Here is a 23,531-nt window from a genome sequence, read left to right on the forward strand (position 1 = left end):
TTGATTGGAGGTAAGACTCGCACAGACTTCTCTGCCCAACTTGTCTTTGAACCTTGATATCAGATCTCAGCCTCCTGAGTAGCTAGGATGACTGGCGTGAGCGCTGACGTGCCTGACTCGGTGCCCGGGTACTGTGTTCCCGTCTTGAGCCGTCTTCTCTCTTGACAGCGGTGAACCTTCCTTCTCTGCCCAGCCTGGTTCTCTCTGGCAAAGACAGAACAATCTCTGCTTAATGGGGAAGATTCGCTTGCCAGATTCTCTCTAACCAAGTATAAATAAACACGTGGGAACACTTGGTACCTTCAGTTTCCCTGGCAAAATGCCACCAAGTTTTATACATGTTCTTAAGAAAATGAGCCACCAAATAGTTGTCGAGTTCCAGCCAGGCCCTATTTTCCTTAAATCTCTGCAGTTGCAAAGCAACTGGAATAGCAGTAAATACGCTCCTGGAAGAATAGTCTTATTGGTAGTTGAATGCTGAATGCTGTACTCCGTGTTTACGTGCTTGGTGATAGACTGTCCTACTCGAGGAGCCATAAAATGCATGTGTTCCTGGGTACTGTTGTATTTTGCAGAGAGGCAATTTGAGACAGCAGGAGCCACCTAGGGGGGACCGTCAGATAGCGCCTGCAGATCGGTACGTGGCTTCTTGCCATGTAGGTGTGGCTATGGTGGATTTGTCTACACCCTGGAGGAATCAGTGATTTGGCCTCCTTTCTGAACGAATGAATAAACGATTCAGTAACTTTCCTTTGGCCTAACACCACTGTGTGGGGGCTTGAGTGGAGCCTGGGCCCTGGGCATGGCAGGCCTCTTGCCAGATAGGTTATCTTTTCACAGATTGGATTGTCCTTGAGGCAGTCATGCTTTCCAATTTTTTTCCTTTCTTCCTCCTTCCCTCCCTCCCTCTTCCCTCCCTCCTTCTCCTTTCTTCCTTCCTTTCTCCCTCCCTCCCTTTTCCCTTCCTTTCTTCCTTTCTCCCTCCTTTCCTTCTTCCCTCCCTCCCTCTCTCCCTCCCTTTCCTTCCTTCCTTCCTTCCTTCTTCCCTCTCTCCCTACCGCCTTTCCCCTCCCTCCCTCTCTCCCGTCCTTCCTTCCTTCCTTCCTTCCTTCTTCCCTCTCTCCCTACCTCCTTTCCCCTCCCCCTCTCTCTCCCGTCCTTCCTTCCTTCCTTTGTTCTTTCCTTCTTTTTTCTTTTGTTGTTGATACTGAGGCTTGAACTCAAGTTCTCTCACTTGGTTTTTTCACTTTAGGCTGGCGCCACACTCTACTGGCTTTTTGCTGGTTAATTGGCGATGTGAACCTCAAGGACTTTCCTGCCCGGGGTTGGCTTTGAACCATGATCCTCAGATCTCAGCCTCTGAGTACCTAGGGTGGCAGGCGCGAGCCACCAGCGCCTATGTTCTCTTTCATGTTTTTTGTCTTTGCCAGTCCTGGGCTTGAGCTCATCAGGCAAATGCTCCCCACTTGAACCACACCCCTCGTCCTCACAGCTTTCCGTACAGTGACCCCCACGCAGCCACGGGACCCCGCGGGGCCACCTGCCTGGCACCCAAGCTCCACCCGAGCTCCGTCCGCTGTGGGCTGGCGCTCTGGAGGGGTGAGAAGGCACACTGCAGCCCACCCGGAAGTGTCCAGCCCAGCAGTTCTGGGGGCCCTGGTACTTTACACGTCCAACAATGGCCGCTGCCAGTGTGCAGCAGAGCCACTAATCTCACCCAGCCTAAAGATGCATGCTGGAGTCCAGGGAAAGCCACGGCGGAGATAGGAAGCGGTTCGTAAAGGCCACGCGGGAGGCTGAAATCTGCGGGTCAGGTGGGGTGGGGCAGGGCTGCAAGCCCAGGTATTTGGAGGCAGAGTCAGGAAGTTCGAGGTCAGCCTAGGCCCAACCCAAACCTTCCTCTCAATAAGCAAGCTGGGCATGGTGGCAGGATGTTTACTGTCCAAGGCTAGCCCTGGAGAAAAAAGCAAGACCTTACCTGGAAAAAAGTAACTAAAGGAAACCAGTGCTAGAAACACAGCCCAAGCCCAACTACCTACCTACCCAGCTGTCAAGCCTCAGGCCCTGAGTTCAAACGCAACACCACCCCAGAATTGCTCATTTCATAATGCCTCCAAGCAAGTAGAAAAAGTAGTATTCATTAGGCTATTTTTAGCATTGTGTAAAGTTTAAGACATGAATATGCATATCGAAAAACATACACCATTTATTTGCTTCTTAAATAATTGCCTCATTTACTTGGACACGCCATTATTTACCGGAAGCGACGTGGAGGGGAAAAGCATTACAATCAAATGTCACCATTTGTGTTTGTGGCTTGGTGGCAGTGCGCACATTGAGACAGCATTCCCGCGGCGGGGCACGCTGCTGACAGCAAGGAAAATACAATTTTGCTATGAGGGGATGAAGATTCTGAGTCTAAACTGTCTGCAAGGAATGAAGAATGAAGGCCAGACCCAGACTGGCCCCTGAAGGGTGAGCGGGACGCAATTCCATCCTTTATTTGATTATTCAGAAGGCATAAACTGAGTGTATGCAAGGAGTCATTGCAACGGGTAGTGAGGAAAGGCGTTGCTGAAATTATAGGCTTAAGTTTGACTTTTGCTTTGACTTGTTGGGATGCACTGATGCCTAGAGTGTAGACTTAGTTTGAAGGTTTCCTGAGAAGGCATAAAATAGGCACCGCACACCCGCCGCGACGCAATGGGTGCTAAAAGATGGTGGTAGCTCCTCTCCTCTCGCCGTGATGGAGCTAGACTTACAGAAGCACAAACAACAGAGTGGTTAAAGGAGCTTAAAACATGCTTAGAAATGAAGTTGGAAGCTGGGAGTCGGTGACTTAGGCCACAGATCCTGAGGCTGAGATCCAAGGATCATGGTTCAAAGCCAGCCCAGACAGAAAAACCCAGGAGACCCTGTCTCCAATTTCCCAGCAAAAAGCCAGAAGTGGAAGTGTGGCTCAAGTTGTAGAGTATCACCTTAAAACAAAAGCGCCAAGTGAGAGCCCGAGGTCCATGCAAAAATCATAGGTTTCTGAATAATGCACTTGAGTTTGGGTCTCAGATGCACCCCCAAAGTCCTGTGGAACTATTGAGAGGTGGTAGACGATTGGAGAGTGGGACCTAGTTGAGGGTCACGCTCTTGAAGAGAATATTGGAACTCCAGCCCCCTCTCCCCTGCGCTTCCTCTTTGCCTCCGGGCCACCACGTAGCAGGTTAGCAGCTCTCCTCTACCACGGGCTCCCATCTTACTCCACTACACAGGCCACGGCTGAAACTTAAACCCTTCCTCCTTGCAAGCTCAGTATCTCGGGTGTTTCATCACAGCGACAGAAAGCTAACCAATACAGATGGCAAGACATCCCTCTTTCTCACCTGTTGACCTTTGCACTGATGACGCAGACACAGTTCTAGGTGAAACTACTTGTGCCCTGGTACCCATCAAAGCCACGGCACTGTATTGGGAGTTTAAAAGACAAAAAGGTTGCGCTTAAGAATGTCCTTGGCGGGGCCAGTGGATCACACCTGTAATCTCAGCTACTGAGCAGGAAGAAAATGGAAGGATTGTAGTTCAAGGCTAGCACAGGTAAAAAAGTTGGTGAGACTCTCATCTCAATAAGCTGGGAGTGATGGCTCAGGCCCTGAGTTCAAACCCAAGTACTACCAAAGGATAGAATGCCCTGGTAGACAAATCACGAGACTCTTATCTCCTATTAACTGGCAAAACCCCAAAGTGAAGGTGCGGCTCAAGTGGTAGCCAGCCTTGAGCAAAAAACTCACGCATGAACACCAAGACCTTGTGTTCTAGCTCTATTATCAGCACGCGCGCGCACACACACGAACTTAGAGAAACTTCTGTCTGACCCTTTGACCTTGACAGCTTTCTAATCCTTACTATTTACTGATGAGATCGGCAGTGGACTTAGCAGACATAATCCTTCCTTAGGCTCTTTTTATCAGCCAGTCTCTGGGTTTGGAAGGCTTCCTTCAGATCTTTGCAAAGTTGGCTCCTCATCATTCAGCCATCAATTTAAATGTCACCTTCTTAGAGGAGTCTTCGTTGACCTATCTACAGAAATTCCCTCAACCTGTCTTTATTCCTTGTCTTCTGATTCATTTTCTTCTTCCTGGCACCTGTTTCATATTCTGTTCAACAAACTGGCAGTAAACTTTTTTTTTTTTTTTTTTGCTATTACCAGGATTTAAAGCCAGGGCCTTGTGCTTGCTCAGCTTGCCCTGTGAAGGCTGACGCTCTGCCTCTTGAGCCACGCCTCTAAGAGACCACCTTTTTTTGCTAATTAATTGAGGAGGGGAGTCTTATGACTTCTCTGTTCAGTTGGCTTCCAACCATGATCCTCTAGATCTCAGCCTCCTAAGCAGATCGGATTGAGTCACCATCTCCAGCCTTATGACTAAAATCATATCTGTTTGCATATTTTGTTTTCAGACAAATTCTATGTCCAAATTAGGTTCCTGGCTGTAAGAATATCACCAAGGGGCTGGGGATATGGCCTAGTGGTAGAGTGCTCGCCTCGTATGCATGAAGCCCTGGGTTCCATTCCTCAGCACCACATATATAGAAAAAGCCAGAAGTGGTGCTGTGGCTCAAGTAGTAGAGTGCTAGCCTTAGAGCAAAAAGAAGCCAGGGACAGTGCTCAGGCCCTGAGTCCAAGCCCCAGGACTGGCAAAACAAACAAACAAACAAAAAGAATATCACCCAAACACAAAATGCCCACTTTAGGAACTGAGTCCTTTATTGCCTTTAAAAAAATAAATAAAAATTTTTCACTATCATAAGCAATATCTATCACCAATCACATATGTGTCCTTAAATTTTTAGTTCAAAATCATTTTCCAGGGGCTGAGAATATGGCCTAGTGGTAGAGTGCTTGCCTAGTATGCATGAAGCCCTAGTTTGATTTCTCAGCACCACATAAACAGAAAAAGTCAGAAGTGGTCCTGTGGCTCACATGATAGAGTGTTAGCCTTGAGCAAAAGAAGCTCAGGGACAGTGCCCAGGCCCTAAGTTCAAGCCCCAGGACTGGCAAAAAAAAAAAAAAAAAAAAAAGTATATGTATATATATTTTCCAATGACACAAATCTAAATCTAATGAGTCAGAAAAAATTCCAGCCAGTGCTGCAGATACCATTTGTTGTCTGACTGGCCTCTTGATCTCAACTGATCTTTCTTTCCCCACCACCTCTAAACACTGGTTTCTGGATAAACAAAGATCTCTGCCCTGTCCCCTGGGCTCCCAAGCATGTTAGGGTTCTCTAGAACGATCTCAGGGCACTGGGTAAGTCTAGCAGTAGCCAGAATTCTGTTTACACATCCCGCCCAGCCAACCTCAGATTACAGCAGGCAGATTGCATGTGGGACACCTTTGCTCCATTAAAAATTACTATTGATCGGTATAAGCTTTCCTTTAACCTCTGAAGGTTTTCTTCATCTTCTCAGAGCCCTGTGAGCTCAACTGCATTCCTCAGAAATCCAGGAGTGGATCCTGAGAATGCCGTGACCACCCCCACCCCCACCCCCAGCACTCTGGGGTGCAGCCCCACGGTTCCCTGTGGTGGCTGGGCTAAGTCCAGCCTGACACTTGCTTTGTAGATGACACTGTGTTGGGATATTACCCTATCCATCTTCCATGTGTTCTCTAGGGCTATGTTTGCACATCCCAGCAGAGATGAATAGCCACAACACAGACCAATAGGCCCACAAAGCCTGAGGGACTTGCTATCTGGTCCTTTTCTAAAACAAGTTTGCTGATCCCTGGACTAAGCTCAGATATCACAGTTGGCCTGGCTGTCAGCCCTGCCAGTGGCCAATAGCCATTCTAGACAAATCTAGAAAGGCTTGGACTCAATAAAATAACAAGAGCCTTTCATAATGTGTGTGTGTATGTAGTGTGTGTGTAGTGTGTGTGTGCGTGCGCACACACGTGTATATGCGCCATAGTATGGAAGAGGAATGTCTAGGCACTTCCTAGACTCAGGTAAAATGAGACGCCTTTCTCCTTGGAAGATGCAGTTAGACGCTTGGCTTGTTTGGATTTGTTTGTTTTGGTGCCAGAACTAGGGCTTGGACTCAGGGCCTCTCACTACCATCTGATGAGCCACTTCCAGGTTTTTGGTGGCTAATTGGACACGAGAGTCCTGTGGACCTTCCCGTCCCCGCTGGCTTCAAACTAGGATCCGGACATCTCCGTCGCTAGGATCACAGGCGGAGGCGGGAGCCACAGCGCCCTGCAGTGTGCGGTTCCAGGCGGCTTGACAGTCCTTCCTGTTGGGAGCGACACTTCGCTTCGCAGAGATGTAAACTGTCTCGATTCATCTGTGATGAATGTCTTCCAAAGGAAAGATTCAGAATCCCTGACTTGAATCAGCTTTGCTTGCTTGTTCCCTTGTGAACCTGATTTTAAGTCACAGCGCTTAGGTAAATCTCACGGAACCATGCGTCGCGCTCCCGGCTGGGTCAGTGCTGCAGCTCATCCTTCCGGTTCCTTAGGGAACTGAGAGGCGCTGGCTCGTCCCCTCTCCCCAGGCTCCTCCGTAAGTCCGTCTGTGACTTCAGAGTCCGTCAGGCCCTCTGGCGTTGGTGTTGTCCTCCTGCGGTGACGTGGGATCTGCCCGTGTCTCCAGCCCGGGCAGGCGTGTCTGTGACCAGCAAAGCCACAGGGCCCTGTGATTCACTGACCTGTCAACCAGTCCTCATGCACTCAGCATTGGCGCGACTATCCACTCTGTTAAATGCACTTGATGCGAATGTCCTCCTAATTAATACATTCTGTAAATGTCACCACACCCGTTTTATAGATAAATAACGCAGGGGGCATGGAATAACATCGGCTGCAGAGCTGACATTAAATTTGAGTTTCTAACTTCTCAGTCCGCCCGCAGCCCTCTAGGCCACAGTTTCAGGAAGTGGTTATTGAACGTAACTGCAGTCGCTTCTGGATTACAGAGTGACATTTAAAGGTTTTATTTCACGATGGACAATTGATTCTCTGGGATGATGAGAGTTTGGCCCTAAGACAAAAAGCCAAAGTCATGATGACTCTGGCACACTGATGAGTCCCCTCACTAATTCTCATGGGGAGAAAGAGCCTCAGGAATCAGCCGTTGCCTGTCTGCGTTGGCCCATGGCTGCCGTTCTTCTCTGCACCCGAGACTCCCCGTCCACAGTGGGGCGGTGGTTCCCAGACTCACTTGGCGCCCATGCTGGAACCAGCCCCGATCGCTTTCTCCGTGGACGACGTTCTTTCTCTAGAGCTCGGCTGCCCTGATGCCACCGCCACCTCCAGGCCCCTCGTGGGCGTTCTGAGGAGGCAGAGCCCTGAGACGTGGAGGCATTGTGAGTACTGGAGGGCTGGGCTGAGTCTTCTTGAAAGGTTAGCTCGGTGTGGGGTCGGTGGCCTCGTCCGAGCTGACAGCTTGGAACAAGGCTGGGAAGGAGGATTGCAGCCTGCTGTTAAAGGGCCTCCTGACCGACAGGTGGCATCTGGTTGCTCTCCAGGTTGTATGGATGATGGAGACTGGAGGAAAGGCAGATCTAAAGAGCTGTGTGGAGAAGAGGCCCCTCTTGTTGTAACAACTTTTTCCATCACGGGGCCTGTCCCCATGCTTACCTCTGTCCTTGACTGGCAAAGTGACATTCCTGACCAAATGCTGGCCGGCTTATTAGCTTACTGCTGGAATCACAGAGGTCGTTTCTTACACCCAGGATAATCTTCATCCAGCACTTAGAACAAAAATCATAAATGCTATACTAGGCCAAATCCTCTAACATTTTGTGAGTGTGTGTAATTGTGTTCTAGTAATAAATCTCAGATGATTAAGAATGGTTCCAAAGTATTACCCCTCCACTTTTTAAAGCGCTGATTATAAATTGCTTATCAGCGACTACCTATTTCCCCTCCTCTGCTTGTACATCCCTTCTGGGGAATGATGCTCCGTCTTCCTTCTACATTTATTGTCCTTTTCTTTCTGGGGGATAGAGGCCATGAAAAATGGCCTGTAAGAGGATTCCCGGGACCGGCTCCATCCGAGTCATGGGGAGTGTGTAAATGCAGATTCCTGGGCCATACTTGAAGTTGTTAAATCTGTCCCTAGAGGAGGGAGCTCAGAATCTACATCTTCAGTGAGCTCCCCAGACATTTCTTAGGTACATTAAGGCTTAGTGACTTTTGGCATATTTTGGAGTACAGACTTTGGAAACATGTGGAAATGCTAACAATGAAATCCCCTCTGTATATGTAAGCTAATTAAAAAACAACAACCACATACTTTGATGTTAATCGGGCCTGGGTTTGAATCCTGCTTCTGCCACTTATTCGCGGTGTTATTTTGGACAAGTTGCTTGATCTCTGCTTATTATTTTCCTCCAGTATAAATTGAAAGGCAGAATAATGTAGCTGTTGCGAGCACAGATTCTAGAGCGAAACTACCATGTGAAGCAAAGCTCTGACAACTAACTGAACCTCTCCAGGTTACAAAGTCTTCATTTGCAAAACCCAGCTATCCGCCTGCCTGCGGGTGGCTGTAAGGCTGAACTGAATTTCTGTAAGGGAAAGGGGGGAGGGATTCCCCTGCCCTCACCGCCTCCCCGAGGCACTTTTGAGAATGCCTGGGGACAGTTAGGGCTGTCACCTGTGGAGGCAGGGCCCGGGCCCGCCTCCCACCCTCGAGGGCCACCCGCGCCCAGGGGCCGGGCGGCACACAGGCACATCACCAGGAGCCCAGGCCCCCCGCCTGCCTCCGGACACAGGAGCTGGTGCGGGATAGAAGCCGAGTATCTAGAAAGGGTCTCGTGCCAGCCCGGCGCCTATGGCTTTGTTTGTTAATGTTTTTAAATTCCTATCATAAATGTGGTCTACAGGGGGGTCACAGTTCTAGGACAGGTAAGGAATGCATTTCTTTTTGGACAGTGGCACTCTTCCCTCACCTTCGCCCACCTTCTCCCTCCCTCCCCTCCCCGTAAAGAAAGCCTTTGTAAAGTGAGTAGCTACTTTTTGGGTGGTCTGGGAGGTTTTCGAGGTCCACACATCGGTGGTCGTTGCTCTGATCGCAGCCACCGTCTCTTTCACCAGGATTCAGTATGCACGGATTCTCTTCAGCGCTTCTGGCTCGCCTGGTGGCAGGCGGTAGAAAGAACGAGACTTGCTGGTGGCTCGCGTCCAGCCTCACCAGAGGCAGAGCGCTGAGGATCAGAGTTTGAAGCCAGCCCAGGCAGGAAAGTCTATCAGGCTCCTTTTTCCAATTCAACAGCAAAAGTCCAAAAGTGGGGGTGTGGCTCAAACAGTAAAGCACTGGCCTTGAGCGGAAAAGCCAAGCAAGGGCCTAAGGTCCCAAGTTCAAGTCCTACTACTGGCACAGAAAGAAAGGGAGGGAGGGAGGAAAGAGAGAAAAAGGCAAGGAAAAGAAGGGCATTGGACACTCAAGTTGGACGGTATCCGTCCGGACCCCACACTCCACGTCCACTTGGGCCACTCCTGATTATCTGTTTCCTCATCTCTACTTCCTGAGGTGGCTCCATGGAGGGGGCGGAGCCCGCTGAACGCTGACTGGACTTGCGCTCCGAGGACTCCGGGGTGATTTTGGAGGGTCACGTGCTCCTCGCCCTGCTCCCCCCCAGGGGCAGGAGGAGAGGAGAGGCAGGCGGACACGGGTGGCACCAGTGCTCTGGGCAGGCAGAGCGGCCCCGGGCTGGCCCAGGGCTGGGGGAGGGGGGTCTGCTAAGATCTTGTCCCTCCATCCGTCCGTCGCTCCCTCCCTCAGGAGTGAGCCAGGCTGAAGTGGGGGTGCTGGGGGGATAGAAGAACGGCAGCCTTATCTGATTGCTCTTTTTCAAAATTAGCTTATCTTTTCCATTAACTTGCCCAGGTGCCGTTCTGGGTTGGGGTTTCATAGGATTTTAAAACTGTAATTTTCTTAGTATTATGAAGGTGACAGTGATTTACAGTGGCTTCTTTTTTATCTACCTTGCTGTCATGCACTCTGGTGCCTTGAGGACACTTTTAATTTGCTATTCGCATCTTGAAAAAGGAAAAAAAAAAGTCAGGCACCAGTGTCTCATGCCGGTCCTAGGTACTCAGGAGGCTCAGATCTGAGGATTGTAGTTCAAAGCCAGCCCAGGAAGAAAAGTCTGTGAGACTCTTATCTCCAATTAAGCACCCAAAAAAGGCTGAAGAGAGCTGTGGCTCAAGTGGTAGAGCAGTAGCTGCGACCAAAAAAGCTCAGGGGCAGTGTCGAGGCCCAGAGTTCAAGCTCCAGGATGGGCGCACACACAAGAAAGTGGCTCTCTGTGCAATGTCAGAAAATGAGAACCTGCTCAAGACTTTGTACATAGCCTCCACTCCTCCCCTGTGCCAGCCAGCACCAAGCCACCAGGAAGAGCTGCCTTTGTTGGACCACACTGGATTCGACATATTAGCAGGAACTCATCCTGTCAGCTAAAGGTTAATCTCAGTTCATGATAAGAAGTTTGACGCTTGTGGTTAAAGACTACAGAGACTTAGTGGGGAAGAGGAGCTACCAGATACGGATCAGTAGACGCGCAATGTGTCTACCTGCAAATGCCAGGGACTGGTGCACTGTAGCAAAATCAAACCCAAGCCCCCGAAGCCAAGATAGGATTAAGAAATGTCACTCTGGTAGGAGGTCCTAGAGGTAGAGAAAAAAAGAAATGGAATATTCTTCTTTCTTCCCTTCCAGTGGACTACAAAGCTGTTGAATTTGCTAACTTTGAGCTCTTCCCTGCAAATGTGCAGCTCAGGAGACCACTAACAAAACCATGAAATTCTCTTGCTTATGTACTTTGGACCAAGTTTTAGTAGTAACAGGATTTGGGGTGTTTTGTTAATCACATATTCAGTTCAGGCACTAGTGGCTCACACCTGTAATCCTAGCTACTCAGAAGGCTGAGATTTGAGGACCTGGGTTAGAAGCCAGCCTGGGCTGACAAATCTGAGCCTATTATCTCCAATTAACTAGCAAAAACGCCAGAAGTGGAGGTGCGTGGCTCAAGTGGTAGAGCACTTGAGTGAAAAAGCTAAGGGACAGTTCCCAGGCCCTGAGCTCAAGCTCCAGTACCAACACAAGAAAGGGGGGGGGGGGGCAAATCTGATTTCATTTACTGCTCCTTCCGAAGTGAAGGTAGTCAGATTTGAAAATAAAGTTGAAACTGGAGATACTGGGAAATAAAGGCCTTTAATCTGTTCCTTTGTCAACAGTACATTCAGACATTTAGCAGAATTTTTATAACAAAACCTGTCATGAATGAAATTTCCAGGAAAACATTAAAAAGGGGCAGGGGAGGGGGGACTACTTGATTTGATGGTGTAGTGATGAATCCTTACCCCCCGGGGAAAACAAGTGAGCTCCGGGGAGCTTGCTACTGCAGCATTGAATTATGTATGAATATGGGCAGGCTGAGGAGATTCTGCCTTCCAAGGGATCCATCTGTGTCACAGATAGACACATTTGTAAAAACGTTTCTATTTCCTTTCAACACCTTACTCTTTGCCTAAGTGTTTACAAGAGTTGCCTGTGTAGAGATGATGACGTGTATTTGAATGATCAGATCAACTATACCAAATTGCAATGAAACACTGACCATTGACAGAAAGCTGGGTGAAGAGCTTAAAGTCCAGTCACCGTTGCCTGCTGGAGATGGACTGCTGGGGCCCTGAGCGCGCCAGACTCCCTGGGTGCCCTCATCCCCTGTGCAGAACAGCGCAGGATGTGACGTTATAACCCTAGTCACATCTGCAAACGTTAAGTCAAGAGTATGTATAACAAATGCCAGGTACGTGCTGGGTAAACGGCGTTCTGTCCTCCCATTGAGAGGACGATGACAAAGAGAAAAGAGCGTGCATATAGTACATGTCGAATCTTTTTTTCCTTAATCTTTTCTGGTTTTCAACCTGCAACTGGCCGACGCTGAGGATGCGGCCCCCAAGCGCGCCCGGGTTCACTGCCGAGCCTGCACAGGCGCCTTGCGTGCTGAAAGCGGACCCAGTGCCGCGGGGCCTGCTCCGAGCTCCGCAGACCCGCGCCCCGCGGCCCGCGCCGCTGGAGACGTAACTACCGTGTACTCCCGGACCGGGACTGTGCAGAGGAGCGAAGGCCACTTACCATGTCAAAGAAGATAGTGATGGATATCAAATTATGCTTAGCTCAGAAAGAATACTTATCCTGGCCGTTATGTTACTACTTGAAAGCGTGTGAACAGACACTGTGTAAGAAACTTTCACAGCTTTCTTGTGATTTTTCATCTTATAGAATTTTTATTTTTACCATCTGTCATATGGCTGAGAATGGGAAATTTTTCATATTCTCAGTTACCTCTTTCCTTCATGATATCAAGTTAGTTCAGAAATTCAAGGTATAGGAAAAGAAAACCCGGCTTCTGATTCCCATTTCAGTGTTGGCATTGAGTGTTCCGTTAAGCATTTCCCAAGGAGAAACTGGTGGGAGATGAAGCCTATAAGAAGTATGGTATTTAGTATAATATTTAGTATTTGGATGGGTTTTCCTGATTTTTATGTCTAAATAGAAAACAAAACCAGTGGCCAAAAGTGAAATTCCCTTATAAAATTAATATAGCTAATGATAAACTATAGTAAAGGTATTATTTTCTTCTTAGGTAATTTTTCAGTTTCTGTTGTTGAAACCCAAGACTGAACCAACTTCTGAAGCCATTCTCAATTGCTTGAAATTCACTTTTCAGTCTTAGTATGTTATTATACCTGATTTTGAACTCCAGCCATTCTCTTTACTATTTTCATCATTCAAAGAGCTGTTTTCCTTCCAAAACTAAGACATGATATGTCACAGATATATATATATATATACGCATATGCATACATATATACACATATACATACATACACATACACACACATACATATATGATTCTTACTCCTACCGTGCTATCAGGAAAAATGCAGACTAGATATTTTAGCATTGACTTGTAAATCCTTGTTAATTTACTTTCACCATTTTTTTCATGTTTCTTTCTACTTTTTTTTTTTTTTTTGGCCAGTCCTGGGCCTTGGACTCAGGGGCTGAGCACTGTCCCTGGCTTCCCTTTGCTCAAGACTAGCACTCTGCCACTTGAGCCACAGCACCCCTTCTGGCCATTTTCTGTGTATGTGGTGCTGGGGAATCGAACCCAGGGCTTCATGTATACGAGGTGAGCACTCTTGCCACTAGGCCATATCCCCAGCCCTCTTTCTTTCTTTCTTTCTTTCTTTCTTTCTTTCTTTCTTTCTTTCTTTCTTTCTTTCTTTTTTTCTTTCTTTCTTTCTTTCTTTTTTGCCAGTCCTGGGCCTTGAACTCGGGGCCTGAGCACTGTCCCTGGCTTCTTTTTGCTCAAGGCTAGCACTCTACCACTTGAGCCACAGCGCCCCTTCTGGTGTACGTGGTGCTGAGGAATCGAGCACAGGGCTTCATGTATACAAGGCAAGTACTCTTGCCACTAGGCCGTATTCCCAGCTCCCCTGCTGAGCAATTCTGTTAACTGGTTGTCTAAAATACCAGTACATTCGTTAAAAAATGGATATATGACACTGGGTGCCAGTGGCTCATACCTGTAATCCTAGCTCTTTAAGAGGTTGAAATCTCAGGCTTGAGGTTCAAAACCAGCCCAGGCAGGAAAGCCCATGAGACTCTTTTCTCCAATTAAAAGCCAGAAATGGAGGTGTGGCTCAAGTGGTAGAGCGCCAGCCATGAGCAGAAAAAGGTAAGGGGCTGCGTGCAGATCTTTATCTCGAATGTAAGTTGGGCTGCTCTAGTCCTCAAGGAACATGAAACTGCTCCCACTCTGCCTCGCTCCTCCCGGAAGCTCCCTTGGCACAGTCCGCAGGCCACACCCTGAGGTGAAGGTCAAGGTGCAGCGTTGTCAGGGTGCAGGGATCAGGCTCGTTCCCACCGTGCGTCCAGCACACAGCTCTGCCTGTGCACTCGGGGGCTCGTTGCGTTTCGGAATGTGACTGGCAGATCCAAGGGGCCCCTGTGAGAGTCCCCGTTGATGGGGAATTGTGTGAGTGAGTACAGTGGGTGAGTCTCTGATATTTCTGGCTTTTTAGCACCCATGTTGTATTTGGCCGTGCTCCCTGTGCGGACCCGCCCGGGGAAACCCTCCCTGGTTAACATGGCTAACGGCAGCCGCTTTCATCGTGGTTTTACAATCGCTGAACTGCAGAGTACACAGCCTGTGAGGAAGACAGACAACAAGGGTCGAGTTGTGGTTTCTGAGCCCTTCACCAGCCCTTGTGGATAAATGGGAGGGGGGGGGCTTTACATAATCACCAGGATTGGGGCTGGGCACAAGGGTAAGGCTGCCAAGACCAGGAGCCCCCGACAGCCAGTGAGGAGCCCACCCCCATGGACTCTAGAACTAGATGACGATGTTTCCTCCCAGACAGACTGGTGCCAGGCGCCAGCGGCTCATGCTGACCTGAGAGCTAAGGACCAGGGTTCAACGTTAGCCCAAGGCAGGAAAAAGTCAGACACTCCATCTTCAAAATGACAAGCAGGGGCTGGGAATGTGGCTCAGTGGTAGAGAGCTCACCTAGCATGCGTGAAGCCGGGTTCGATTCCTCAGCACCACATAAGCAGAAAAAGCCAGAAGTGGCGCTGTGGCTCAAGTGACAGAGTGCTAGCCTTGAGCAAAAAGAAGCCAGGGACGGTGCTCAGGCCCTGAGTTCAAGCCCTAGGACTGGCCAAAAAAAAAAAAAAAAAAAGACAAAAATGACATGCAAAGTGGTTGAATGCCAGACATGAGCAACAAAGTTGTGCAAGTGTGAAGACAGTCCACGCCCAGTATGCCAAGAATTTCAAAAAGGATCACTTGATGTTGTTTTGAATTTAGAAGTGGGTGTATTCCTGAAATGTTTATAAATACTCAGTAATAGCCACCCTCCCCCCCCGCCCCCTTAGGAGCCAGTACTGGGGCTAAACCCCAGGGCTCCCGCTCTGTCTCTGAGCGCTCTACCACTGAAGCCATCGCTCCACTTGTGAGCTGTTGGTGGTTGGTTCATTGAAGATAAGAGTGTCATGGACTCTCCTACCTGGGCCGGCTTTGAACCACAGTCCTCAGATCTCAGCTTCCTGAGTCGCTGGGATCATAGGCGTGAGCCACTGGTGCCTGGCTTTTGAGGGGTGCCCAATCTTTTTTTTTTTTTTTTTTTTTTTTTTTTTTGCCAATCCTGGGGCTTGAACTCGGGGCCTGGGCACTGTCCCTGAGCTTCATTGCTCAAAGCTAGCCCTGTACCACTTGAGCCACAGCGCCACTTCCAGCTTTTTGGTGGTTCATTGGAGATAAGAGTCTCACGGACTTTCCTGTCCGGGATGGTTTCTAACTGCGACCCTCAGATCTCAGCTTCCTGAGCAGCTGGGATCACAGATGTGAGCCACCAGTGCCTGGCAAGGGAAGACAGTTGAAGTTGTGTATCCAGCAGACTTCTCAGCCACATGCCTAATTTTCATAGAGGGAGGAGGGTAAGAATGCGCCCCTCCTCCCCGCCCCCCTTCATCTGCAGTGAGTCATGTTTTACAAGACTCCAAGTACCTCTGGAATAGTCTATAAGGGGTCTTCTTTCCTCTCTTGCTCATTAAGAACCAGGAAGATCTGATGAGTGTGGGTGATGGTTTAAGTCCACATTTCAGCCACCAGAAACCTTTAAAGATGCCTGATTTTAAAAAGAAAAAGAAAAACAGCCCATTGAGGTTTGCTAACTGGGCCTTTTTTCTAAGCCAGCATTTCTTGACCTTTGACCTTCTCCCAACCCCTGCACTTTATAGCTGCAGGATTGGCACAGCTCAAACAGGAGAGGGCGTGAGAAGAATGGGAAGAAGTAGCAAGGAAGCCGGCATTGGTTAAGCACAGTTGCTCCTACACTGGTTTATGGTCCACAGAATGCCCCAGAATCGTCCTAAAAGATGAGATTAACTAGAATGCAGAACTTCCTTTTCTCTTTGCCTTCCTTCCTGGTGTCTGTAGGTGAGGGTTGATTCTTACGTCCTGTTGGCAGTAAGGCATGCATATCCTCAGTTTACCTATCTAAGTAGTTGTAATAACTGGGCACCAGTGGCTTATGCCTATAATCTTAGCTATTCAGGAAACTGAAATCTGAGGATGTAGGTTCAAAGCCAGCTAGGGCAAGAAAGTCCACAAACTCTTGTCTCCAATTAACCACCAAAGGCCACAAGTAGGTCTGTGGCTCAAGGATAGAGTGCCAGCTTTGAGCAAAAAAAAAAAAAAAAGGTAAGTGATAGTGCCCAGGCTCTGAGTTCAAGCCCCAGTACTAGCACCAAACAACAACAACAAAAAGTTGCATTATTTTATTGCTCAATAAGTCCTATTTCATTCCTGGTTCTTTGCTAAATGTTTTAGCTTATAGTGAATACTATATGCTATATAAATACTATATAGTGAAGTATATCAACTACCATAGTATTAGACTAGTCATATAGTGTAATAAACACAGTAAGTATGCTAAATGCTTTGTGTATATCTGTCTTCAACCACTTTTGTATTCAGCACCCTCTACCCCACCATTGCCACCTTCTCCCTAAAAAAGTCATTCTGGTGCTTTCCTGTTACTCTGCAGCTCCCCCTTGAATCTACCCACACCCCTTCCACCCCCACACTGGACTGTCAGTGGAAATACGGTATCGTCCCTGGTTGTTCAGACAAGTCTGTCTGGGGGTGTCTTCCATACATTTAAATGTTAACTGTGTGTGTGTGTGTGTGTGTGTGTGTGTGTGTGTGTGTGTGTGTGTGTGTGTGTAACACCAGTGTGACGGGTGGTCTTCTCTGTTTCAGTCACGTGACCCATGAAGTGCCAGAGGGATTGTCTCCTCAGGATCCAAAGACCGTTCCCGGGAAGCAAGATGGCACTTGCGTCACACCAGCCCCGCCCGCCCCCGACCTGGAAAGGGAAGAGGAAAAAGATGACGGTTCAGAGCCCGTAGACCCCAATGCCTGTAGTGCAACGTACAGCAACCTGGGTAGGTACAAACGCCACGCCCCTGTGCACCGCCAGGGGTGCCGTCCGCCAGGAGAGATGGTTTCCGTAACTCGGTGGAGCAAAAGTTGGAGCGATGGTTATCAATTCTCACTCATATCAGAAACAAACCCCAGTGCTTCCTAGGCTCGTGTTAAACACCTGCTGCCTGCGCCTGTGCCATTTGCGAAAGATGCTGACAGGTTCCTGCCTTGAGGGACCCGCCTGGAGAAAGAGAAGCGAACTTGTTAATAGATTCAGCCTAATGTGATAAACGCAAGTAGAAAAGATACACACAGGGAGCTTTTGATGTTTCACAGAAGCCCTCCTGTGAGTGAGATGTCCCGAACCCAGGGAGGCACAGGCAACAGGATTGCACACCAGGCCCACGCAGGCACGAGAAAGGGGCTGGGGGCGGGGCTCAAGGGGTAGAGCACCTGCCGCCTAAGCAAGCACAAGGCCCTGAATGAAATCCCCAGTATCACACACCCACAAATCCTTCTTCAAGGTCATTCCCGATCATTCAAGATCATTGCCTGGTTAACCGAAGGAAGAAAGTATTGTGACGAAAGGCAGTAAGAGAGCAGGCCCGCGCAGATGCAAACTAGCTTGGTCATTCACTGGAACCATTTAGATTTCAGGCTAAACTCCTAGGGTTGGTCTGTTTGTTTTGGGGGGTTCCTTTTCTATTACAGTGAACCATCAAAGGATTTTGAGAGAGAAAGTCAGGTGCTGGGGGCTCACACCTGCCAGCCTAGAGCACAAAAGCTAAGGGAAAGCACCCCGGCCCTGAGGTGAAGCCGCAGTACCAACACAGAACAAATTGACACTGATGATTGGGCCAGGCGCTGCTGGCTCACGCTTGTCATCCTAGCTACTCAGAAGGCTGGGATCACAGCTTCAAGTCAGCTGGGTCAGGAAAGTCTGTGGGAATCTTATCTCCAATACAAAACCTGGAAGTGGAGCTGTGGCTCAAGTGGTGGAGCGCTAGCCTTAAATACAAAGAAGCTCAGGGACAGCCCCCCAGCCCCTGAGGTCCAGCCCCATGATCGCTTTGATGCAGAAATATACTTTATAGGCATTCTTAGCAGAAAGATAGATAGCTTCCTATTGCCTTAAGTATGTAATACCCGATGTTCCTTACGTGGTTTAGTGTCCCTGGACTTGGCATCCGTGGGTTTTGACACATGGTTAACTTGCTTCTTTGTGTAGTACTAGAGTTCACTCTATAGATTCTGCAAGCTGAGGTTTGGGAGTTGTTTCTATGTTTCCTAAAGGAACAAGTGTTTTACATGACATTTAGAGCTCTCTTTTAATACTTTCCTCAAATCATTTCCTTGCCGCTTCATACTGCTCCTTTGAGCAATTTTTTATGATTTAAAGCTCTGATATTTTAAAATGGTACATTTGTTATGTTTAAACACTGATAGGGGCCAGGGGCCCCTATCTACTCAGGAGGCTGAGATCTGAGGATCACAGTTCAAAGCCAACATACGCAGGAAAGCCCATGAGACTCTTATCTCTAGTAAACTATTCAGAAAAAGACAGAACTGACACTGTGGCTCAAGTGGTAGAGAGCTAGCTTTGAGCACAAAGAGGCTCAGGGGCAGCACCCAGGCACTGAGTTCAAGCCCCAGGAACTGGCAAAAAAAAAAAGTTACTCCGTACAGAGCGATAACTTTCCTGTGGGTGGTGACCTGAAATCACCAAATAATCTGACTTTAGTCCTTCCCAAGCTAGAGGCTGTCACCCAAAATGATCTTCCTGACAACAAAGACAATAAGTATCTCTTTAGACATAACTGTCCACATTGTTCCAATTCCATTTCTAATCACCTTGAAGAAAGATCACTGTTTTTGCCAGTCCTGGGGTTTGAACTCAGGACCTAGGTACTATCCCTGAGCTGTTTTGTTCAAGGCTAATGTTCTACCTCTTGATCCACTGCTCCACTCCCAGCTTTTTTGGTGATTAATTGGGAATAGAGATTCCCAGACTTTCCTGTCCAGGCTGGCTTTGAACCGAGATCCTCAGATCTCAGCCTCCTGAGTAGCTAGGATGACAGGCGTGAGCCGCCAGCAGCGGGTGGTTTTGCTGGCTGTTTTTTATGTGGCATTTCTGGCTGCTTCATCAACCTGCTAACATCAGAAGGGGCACATGAGGCGTTCTCTTCTCTTAGAAATAAGTTGGTGACGTTCGCGCTCCCTCATTCGCTTTGTAACTGAGAACTTTATCCATTGCTTTTTTAAAAAGCTCTATCGAGTCTCCCTTTGCACGACAGAATTTTGGCTCACTCTTCTTTCTGTATATCTGCAACCTAGCACATTATCTGAAACACCCAGGAGGTGCTAAGAGTGTGTGTGAATGGATGAGCTAAAAATGACTGTGGTGTCTGACTTTTGGAGATTCTCAAGGGAGGGAAACCTGGCAGCGCTCAGAAAGGTTCACGTCACAGCTTAGGCGCTCCAGTAATCTGCTGGCTTTTCTATTTCCTAATATGGGACTAAGTCCGCAGGCTTCCTAGTTAAGGAATCCTATAAACCTTGGCTCTGCTTCCTTTCTGCCTGCCCCCCTCAGAATCTGTCCACATTGCTCATTTTAGTTCCTTTGCGCATGTGCTGAACCCTTCAGACAATGAAGGAAAGTAAAACACCTGAAGGTGTTCTCTCTCCAGATCTCAGCATCCTGTTAAGTGTCAGTGTTAAATGTTAAGGGGTTGGCTATACCTAGAAGACTGTCGTAACTGCTGGCCTTGATGTTGTAATTATGGAATAATGTCATTGTCATTCCTAATATCATTCCCAATAATATCATTCCTAAAACTCATCCGAAAGAGTACATTACCATTCATTTGTTTACTCAATAAATAGCTCTTAAGCAGACATCCCCACACAATGCTAACGATTTGAACTAAAGATTTGAACCTGGTGGCTCGGGCCTATAATCCTAGCTACTTAGGAGGCTGAACTCTGAGGACCTTCAGTTAGCAAAACAAGCTGGAAGTGGAGCTGATGCTCCAATGGTAATGTGCTCAATTTGAGTGAATAAGCTAAGGGGTAATGCCTGGGTCCTGAGTCCCGGCCCCAGGACCAGCACCAAGTGCCACTTGCCCACACCGACCATGCTGGCTCCTTAAGAGGCAGCGATCTGAGGATCCCAGTTTGAAGCCAACCCAGGCAGGCAAGTCCATGAGACTCTTATCTCCAATTAACCACCAAAAAAGTCATAAGTGGGGTGTGACTCAAGTGGTGGAGTGCTAGCTTTGACAAAAAACCTCAAGGACAGTGCCCCAGCCCTGAGTTTGGAAGCCCCAGAGCAGCACCAAAATATTAACAGAAGAAGAAACACACCCGAAGGTTGACAGCTTTAACATGTGCTTGCGCATTTGTTGTACTTCTATTTTAAAATAAATCCATTTATGCCCGTTTACTGCATTCACGTTTAAAAATAGTCTTGCACGTTCTAGAACTTGTTGACCGGAGTAAATATTCAAATTTCATAGCTAGCTTATCCTCAAATACACAAAGGTTGTTTTGGGAGCGATGTCCACCGCGGCCGCTGCGGGGCTGGCCTTCTTCACGTGGGTCTGTGCGTCTGGGGCTCAGCCCAGAGTGCTCCTTGGAGGTCGGCTGTCTGTCTGCCCCCCCCCCCCCCGCCGCACCGCCTGCATGGCTTCCGTTTCACTGTGGCGGGAGACGGTCGTGAGGCCCGGGTCAGGCAGGCCGGCTCCCGGCGCGTTCCCGCCGCCCAGTGTGCCATGGACACGGCGGCGCTCAGCCCGTGAGCGCCCCCATCCTTGGGTAGGCCAGCAGTGACGGCGTGACGCCCCTGTGTCCAGAAGCTGCAGTGTGGACACCGTCCTCTTTTGTCCTCTCTCTCCCCTGCTTTACTTACCTTCCTTTTCCCCCATCGTGAGGCTTGCACTCAGGGTCCGGGCGCTGTCCCTGAGCTCTTGTGCTTAAGGCTACTGTTGTACCACTTTGAGCCACAGCTCCACTCGGGTTTTTTGCTCACTAATTGGAGATAAGAGGCTCACGGGCTTTCCTGCCTGGGCTGGCTTTGAACCGTGATCCTCAGCTCTCAGCCTCCTGAGCAGCTGGGACGGGCGGCGGGAGCCCCTGGCACCCGGCTCAGTCAGGATTTCTTTAATGATCATTCTGGGAGCCGCCGGTGGATGACTGGCAGCAGGGAGAGACTGATCAGGAAACCCTGCCATTTGTCTCTTGTTTGAAAAGCGAGCTAATTGCGGGGAACGGCTCCTCCTGTCCAGATGGGTTGTCACGAATGTCTTTCATCTCTGGGACCTCAGCCAGAAGGTCCCTGGTGAGACGCACTTTGTTACGTGTCTTGGTGTGTCTTCCGTCATTCTGCCTTTCAGAAAAGCACCGTAACAATGCGGTTGCTATTTTGAGTTTTCCGTACGCAATCATCTTTACAATGATTCTGAGGATTTTTTTATTCTTTCACCAATATTGTAAATGATAAGAGCCCCACACTCATCATGCCCTTCCCGGGGTGTTTTAAATACCCTTTTGGCTTCCTTGAATCAGTCTCATTATATGAGCCTGTGTCTGTGCGTGTGTGTGCATGCGTGTGCGTGTGTGTGTGTGTCTGTGTCTGTGTGTGTGTGTGTGTGGTGGGGTTTGAACTCAGAGCCTGGGCACTGTCCCTGAGGTTTTCAGTTCAAAGGTAGTGCTCTACCGCGTGAGCCACAGCTCCACTTCCAGCTTTTTCTGTTTATTATGTGGTGCTGAGGAATCGAACCCACAGCTTCATGCATGCTAGGCAAGTGTTCTTCCACTAGGCCATGTTCCCAGCCCGAGCCCTTTTTATCCACCTTTCCTCATTGGATTCCAGAAGGGTTAAAGGGCCTCATCTGTCAGCCCATTTTTCAGCAGAGAGAAAGAAGAGGTACAATATGAAAGTCAAAAAGAAGGTTTGATTAGGGGTTTAGTCAAACATAATTTATCCAAAAAAAATGTTTTAGCATATAGCAAGCCGAGATTTAGAACCCAATTTATATATTTTTGTTTCTGCTCTTTAGAGAGCCTGGTATGCCACAACAATGTAGACTATGTGAAGTTATATCTGGCTTGCTGAAAACCGAGCCTGGTGTCTGGCTCCAGAGGCTTGAGAGGAATGTACAGGATTAAAAGTTTAAAACAAAACGGTTAAGATGCCAAACTTAAAAGGAACTGACCCAGATGACTGGCATCCGGTTAGGAGAGCTTGTCCCTCTGTGAGGAGGAAAAGCAACAACCGAAACACGCAAAGCTCTCTGGGGCCTTGAGAATGGCTTGACCCGCCTGCCGGGGCCGTGGGATCCGAGAGCTGTGGTCTCTCTGCGCCCGGGTCCCAGGCCCCTGCCTGAGGGAGCCATGGGAATGATCCTCCTGTCCTCCCACCTGGACAGCCCCTGCCCACCTCAGGACCGCGGCCAGCTCTTCTCCCCCGCCCAGCACTGCCCTAGCTGATGTGGCCCTGCTCCACATCGGTGTTCAGAGGACAGAAAAACACTCTCTCAAAGCACACTACAAAAGGCTGAAAAGTCGAGACCAGAGCAAAAGTGCTGATCCAACACAGGACTAAGAAGTGATGGCGTGAGTTACAGCCTCAACACCGGCACCAAAAGAAACAACGCAGCGGCGGCTCCAGCGTTAAGGTGGGGAGAGGATGGGGAAGGCTTTAGAACGGAACACGCGTGCTGCGGTTTGAAAAAAGAGGTAGAGACTGAAGAGCCAGACTAAAGCATAACATAGAGCACACCAGGAGAACGGCGCATGTTCCGTGGGGAGTGGTGGAGGCCGAGCCTGGGGAGCCGTCCAGGGGCTTCCGGCAGAGGCGGCGGCGGCAGATCCGCCCTCCCTCCCGCCTCCGCCCGCTGACCACACGGCCCATCCGCTCACTTGCCAGCTCCCAGGGGGTTTTTCTAAGCCCTTCTGGAATCCTCCATTCTCCCCACCTCCAGAGTTACTTTTGCTTATTCTCAGATGGAGAAATGGGTGAGCAAAGCAGCCTCCTGAGAGGCGTTCCGGGAGAAATAGGTTCGTGTTTCATCCATCCCATCCCCAGCCAGACTTGTGCTCTGCGCTGGGTGTACAGATGAGAGAGGCGTCCCTGCCCGCAGGGGGCGGGCAGACACCGGAGCCTGCGTGCCTGGGAGGCGCGCCCACGGGCAGCCTCGAGGACGCGGGGGGGGGGGGGGGGGGCCTGGTGAGGCTCAGCCGGGAGCCCTGCACCCGGGGAGACTGCAGGCCGACTGCAGATGCAGATACTGAGATGCCACCCACCACACAGGTTCCGGAGCCCGGCCACGAGAGGGCCACCGGCTGAGCTGGACTTGATCTGAGAGATGAGAGATGGCGGGGGGGGGGGGGGGGGGCGGGCATCTTGGGCTTGAACTCGGGGCCTGGGTGCTGTCCCTTAATATTTTTTTTTTTCCGTAAGGCTAGTGCTCTACCACTTGAGCCACTTCTGGCCTTTTAGTAGTTTATGGGACACGAGTCCCATGGAGGGGCTGGGA

General features: G+C 49.2%; 1 protein-coding gene across 1 annotated transcript in view; it reads left to right on the plus strand.

The window, feature by feature from the left end:
- The window catches only part of Peak1 (pseudopodium enriched atypical kinase 1), a 194,863-nt gene that overhangs the window by 153,366 nt on the left and 17,966 nt on the right, over positions 1–23,531 (plus strand). Inside the window, exon 7 of the mRNA XM_048369079.1 lies at positions 16,831–17,015. Within this exon, the coding sequence (XP_048225036.1) occupies positions 16,831–17,015 (185 nt within the window). The remainder of the gene's footprint in view (positions 1–16,830; positions 17,016–23,531) is intronic.

This window comes from Perognathus longimembris, chromosome 20 (genome assembly GCF_023159225.1).
Source record: "Perognathus longimembris pacificus isolate PPM17 chromosome 20, ASM2315922v1, whole genome shotgun sequence".
NCBI lineage: Eukaryota > Metazoa > Chordata > Mammalia > Rodentia > Heteromyidae > Perognathus > Perognathus longimembris.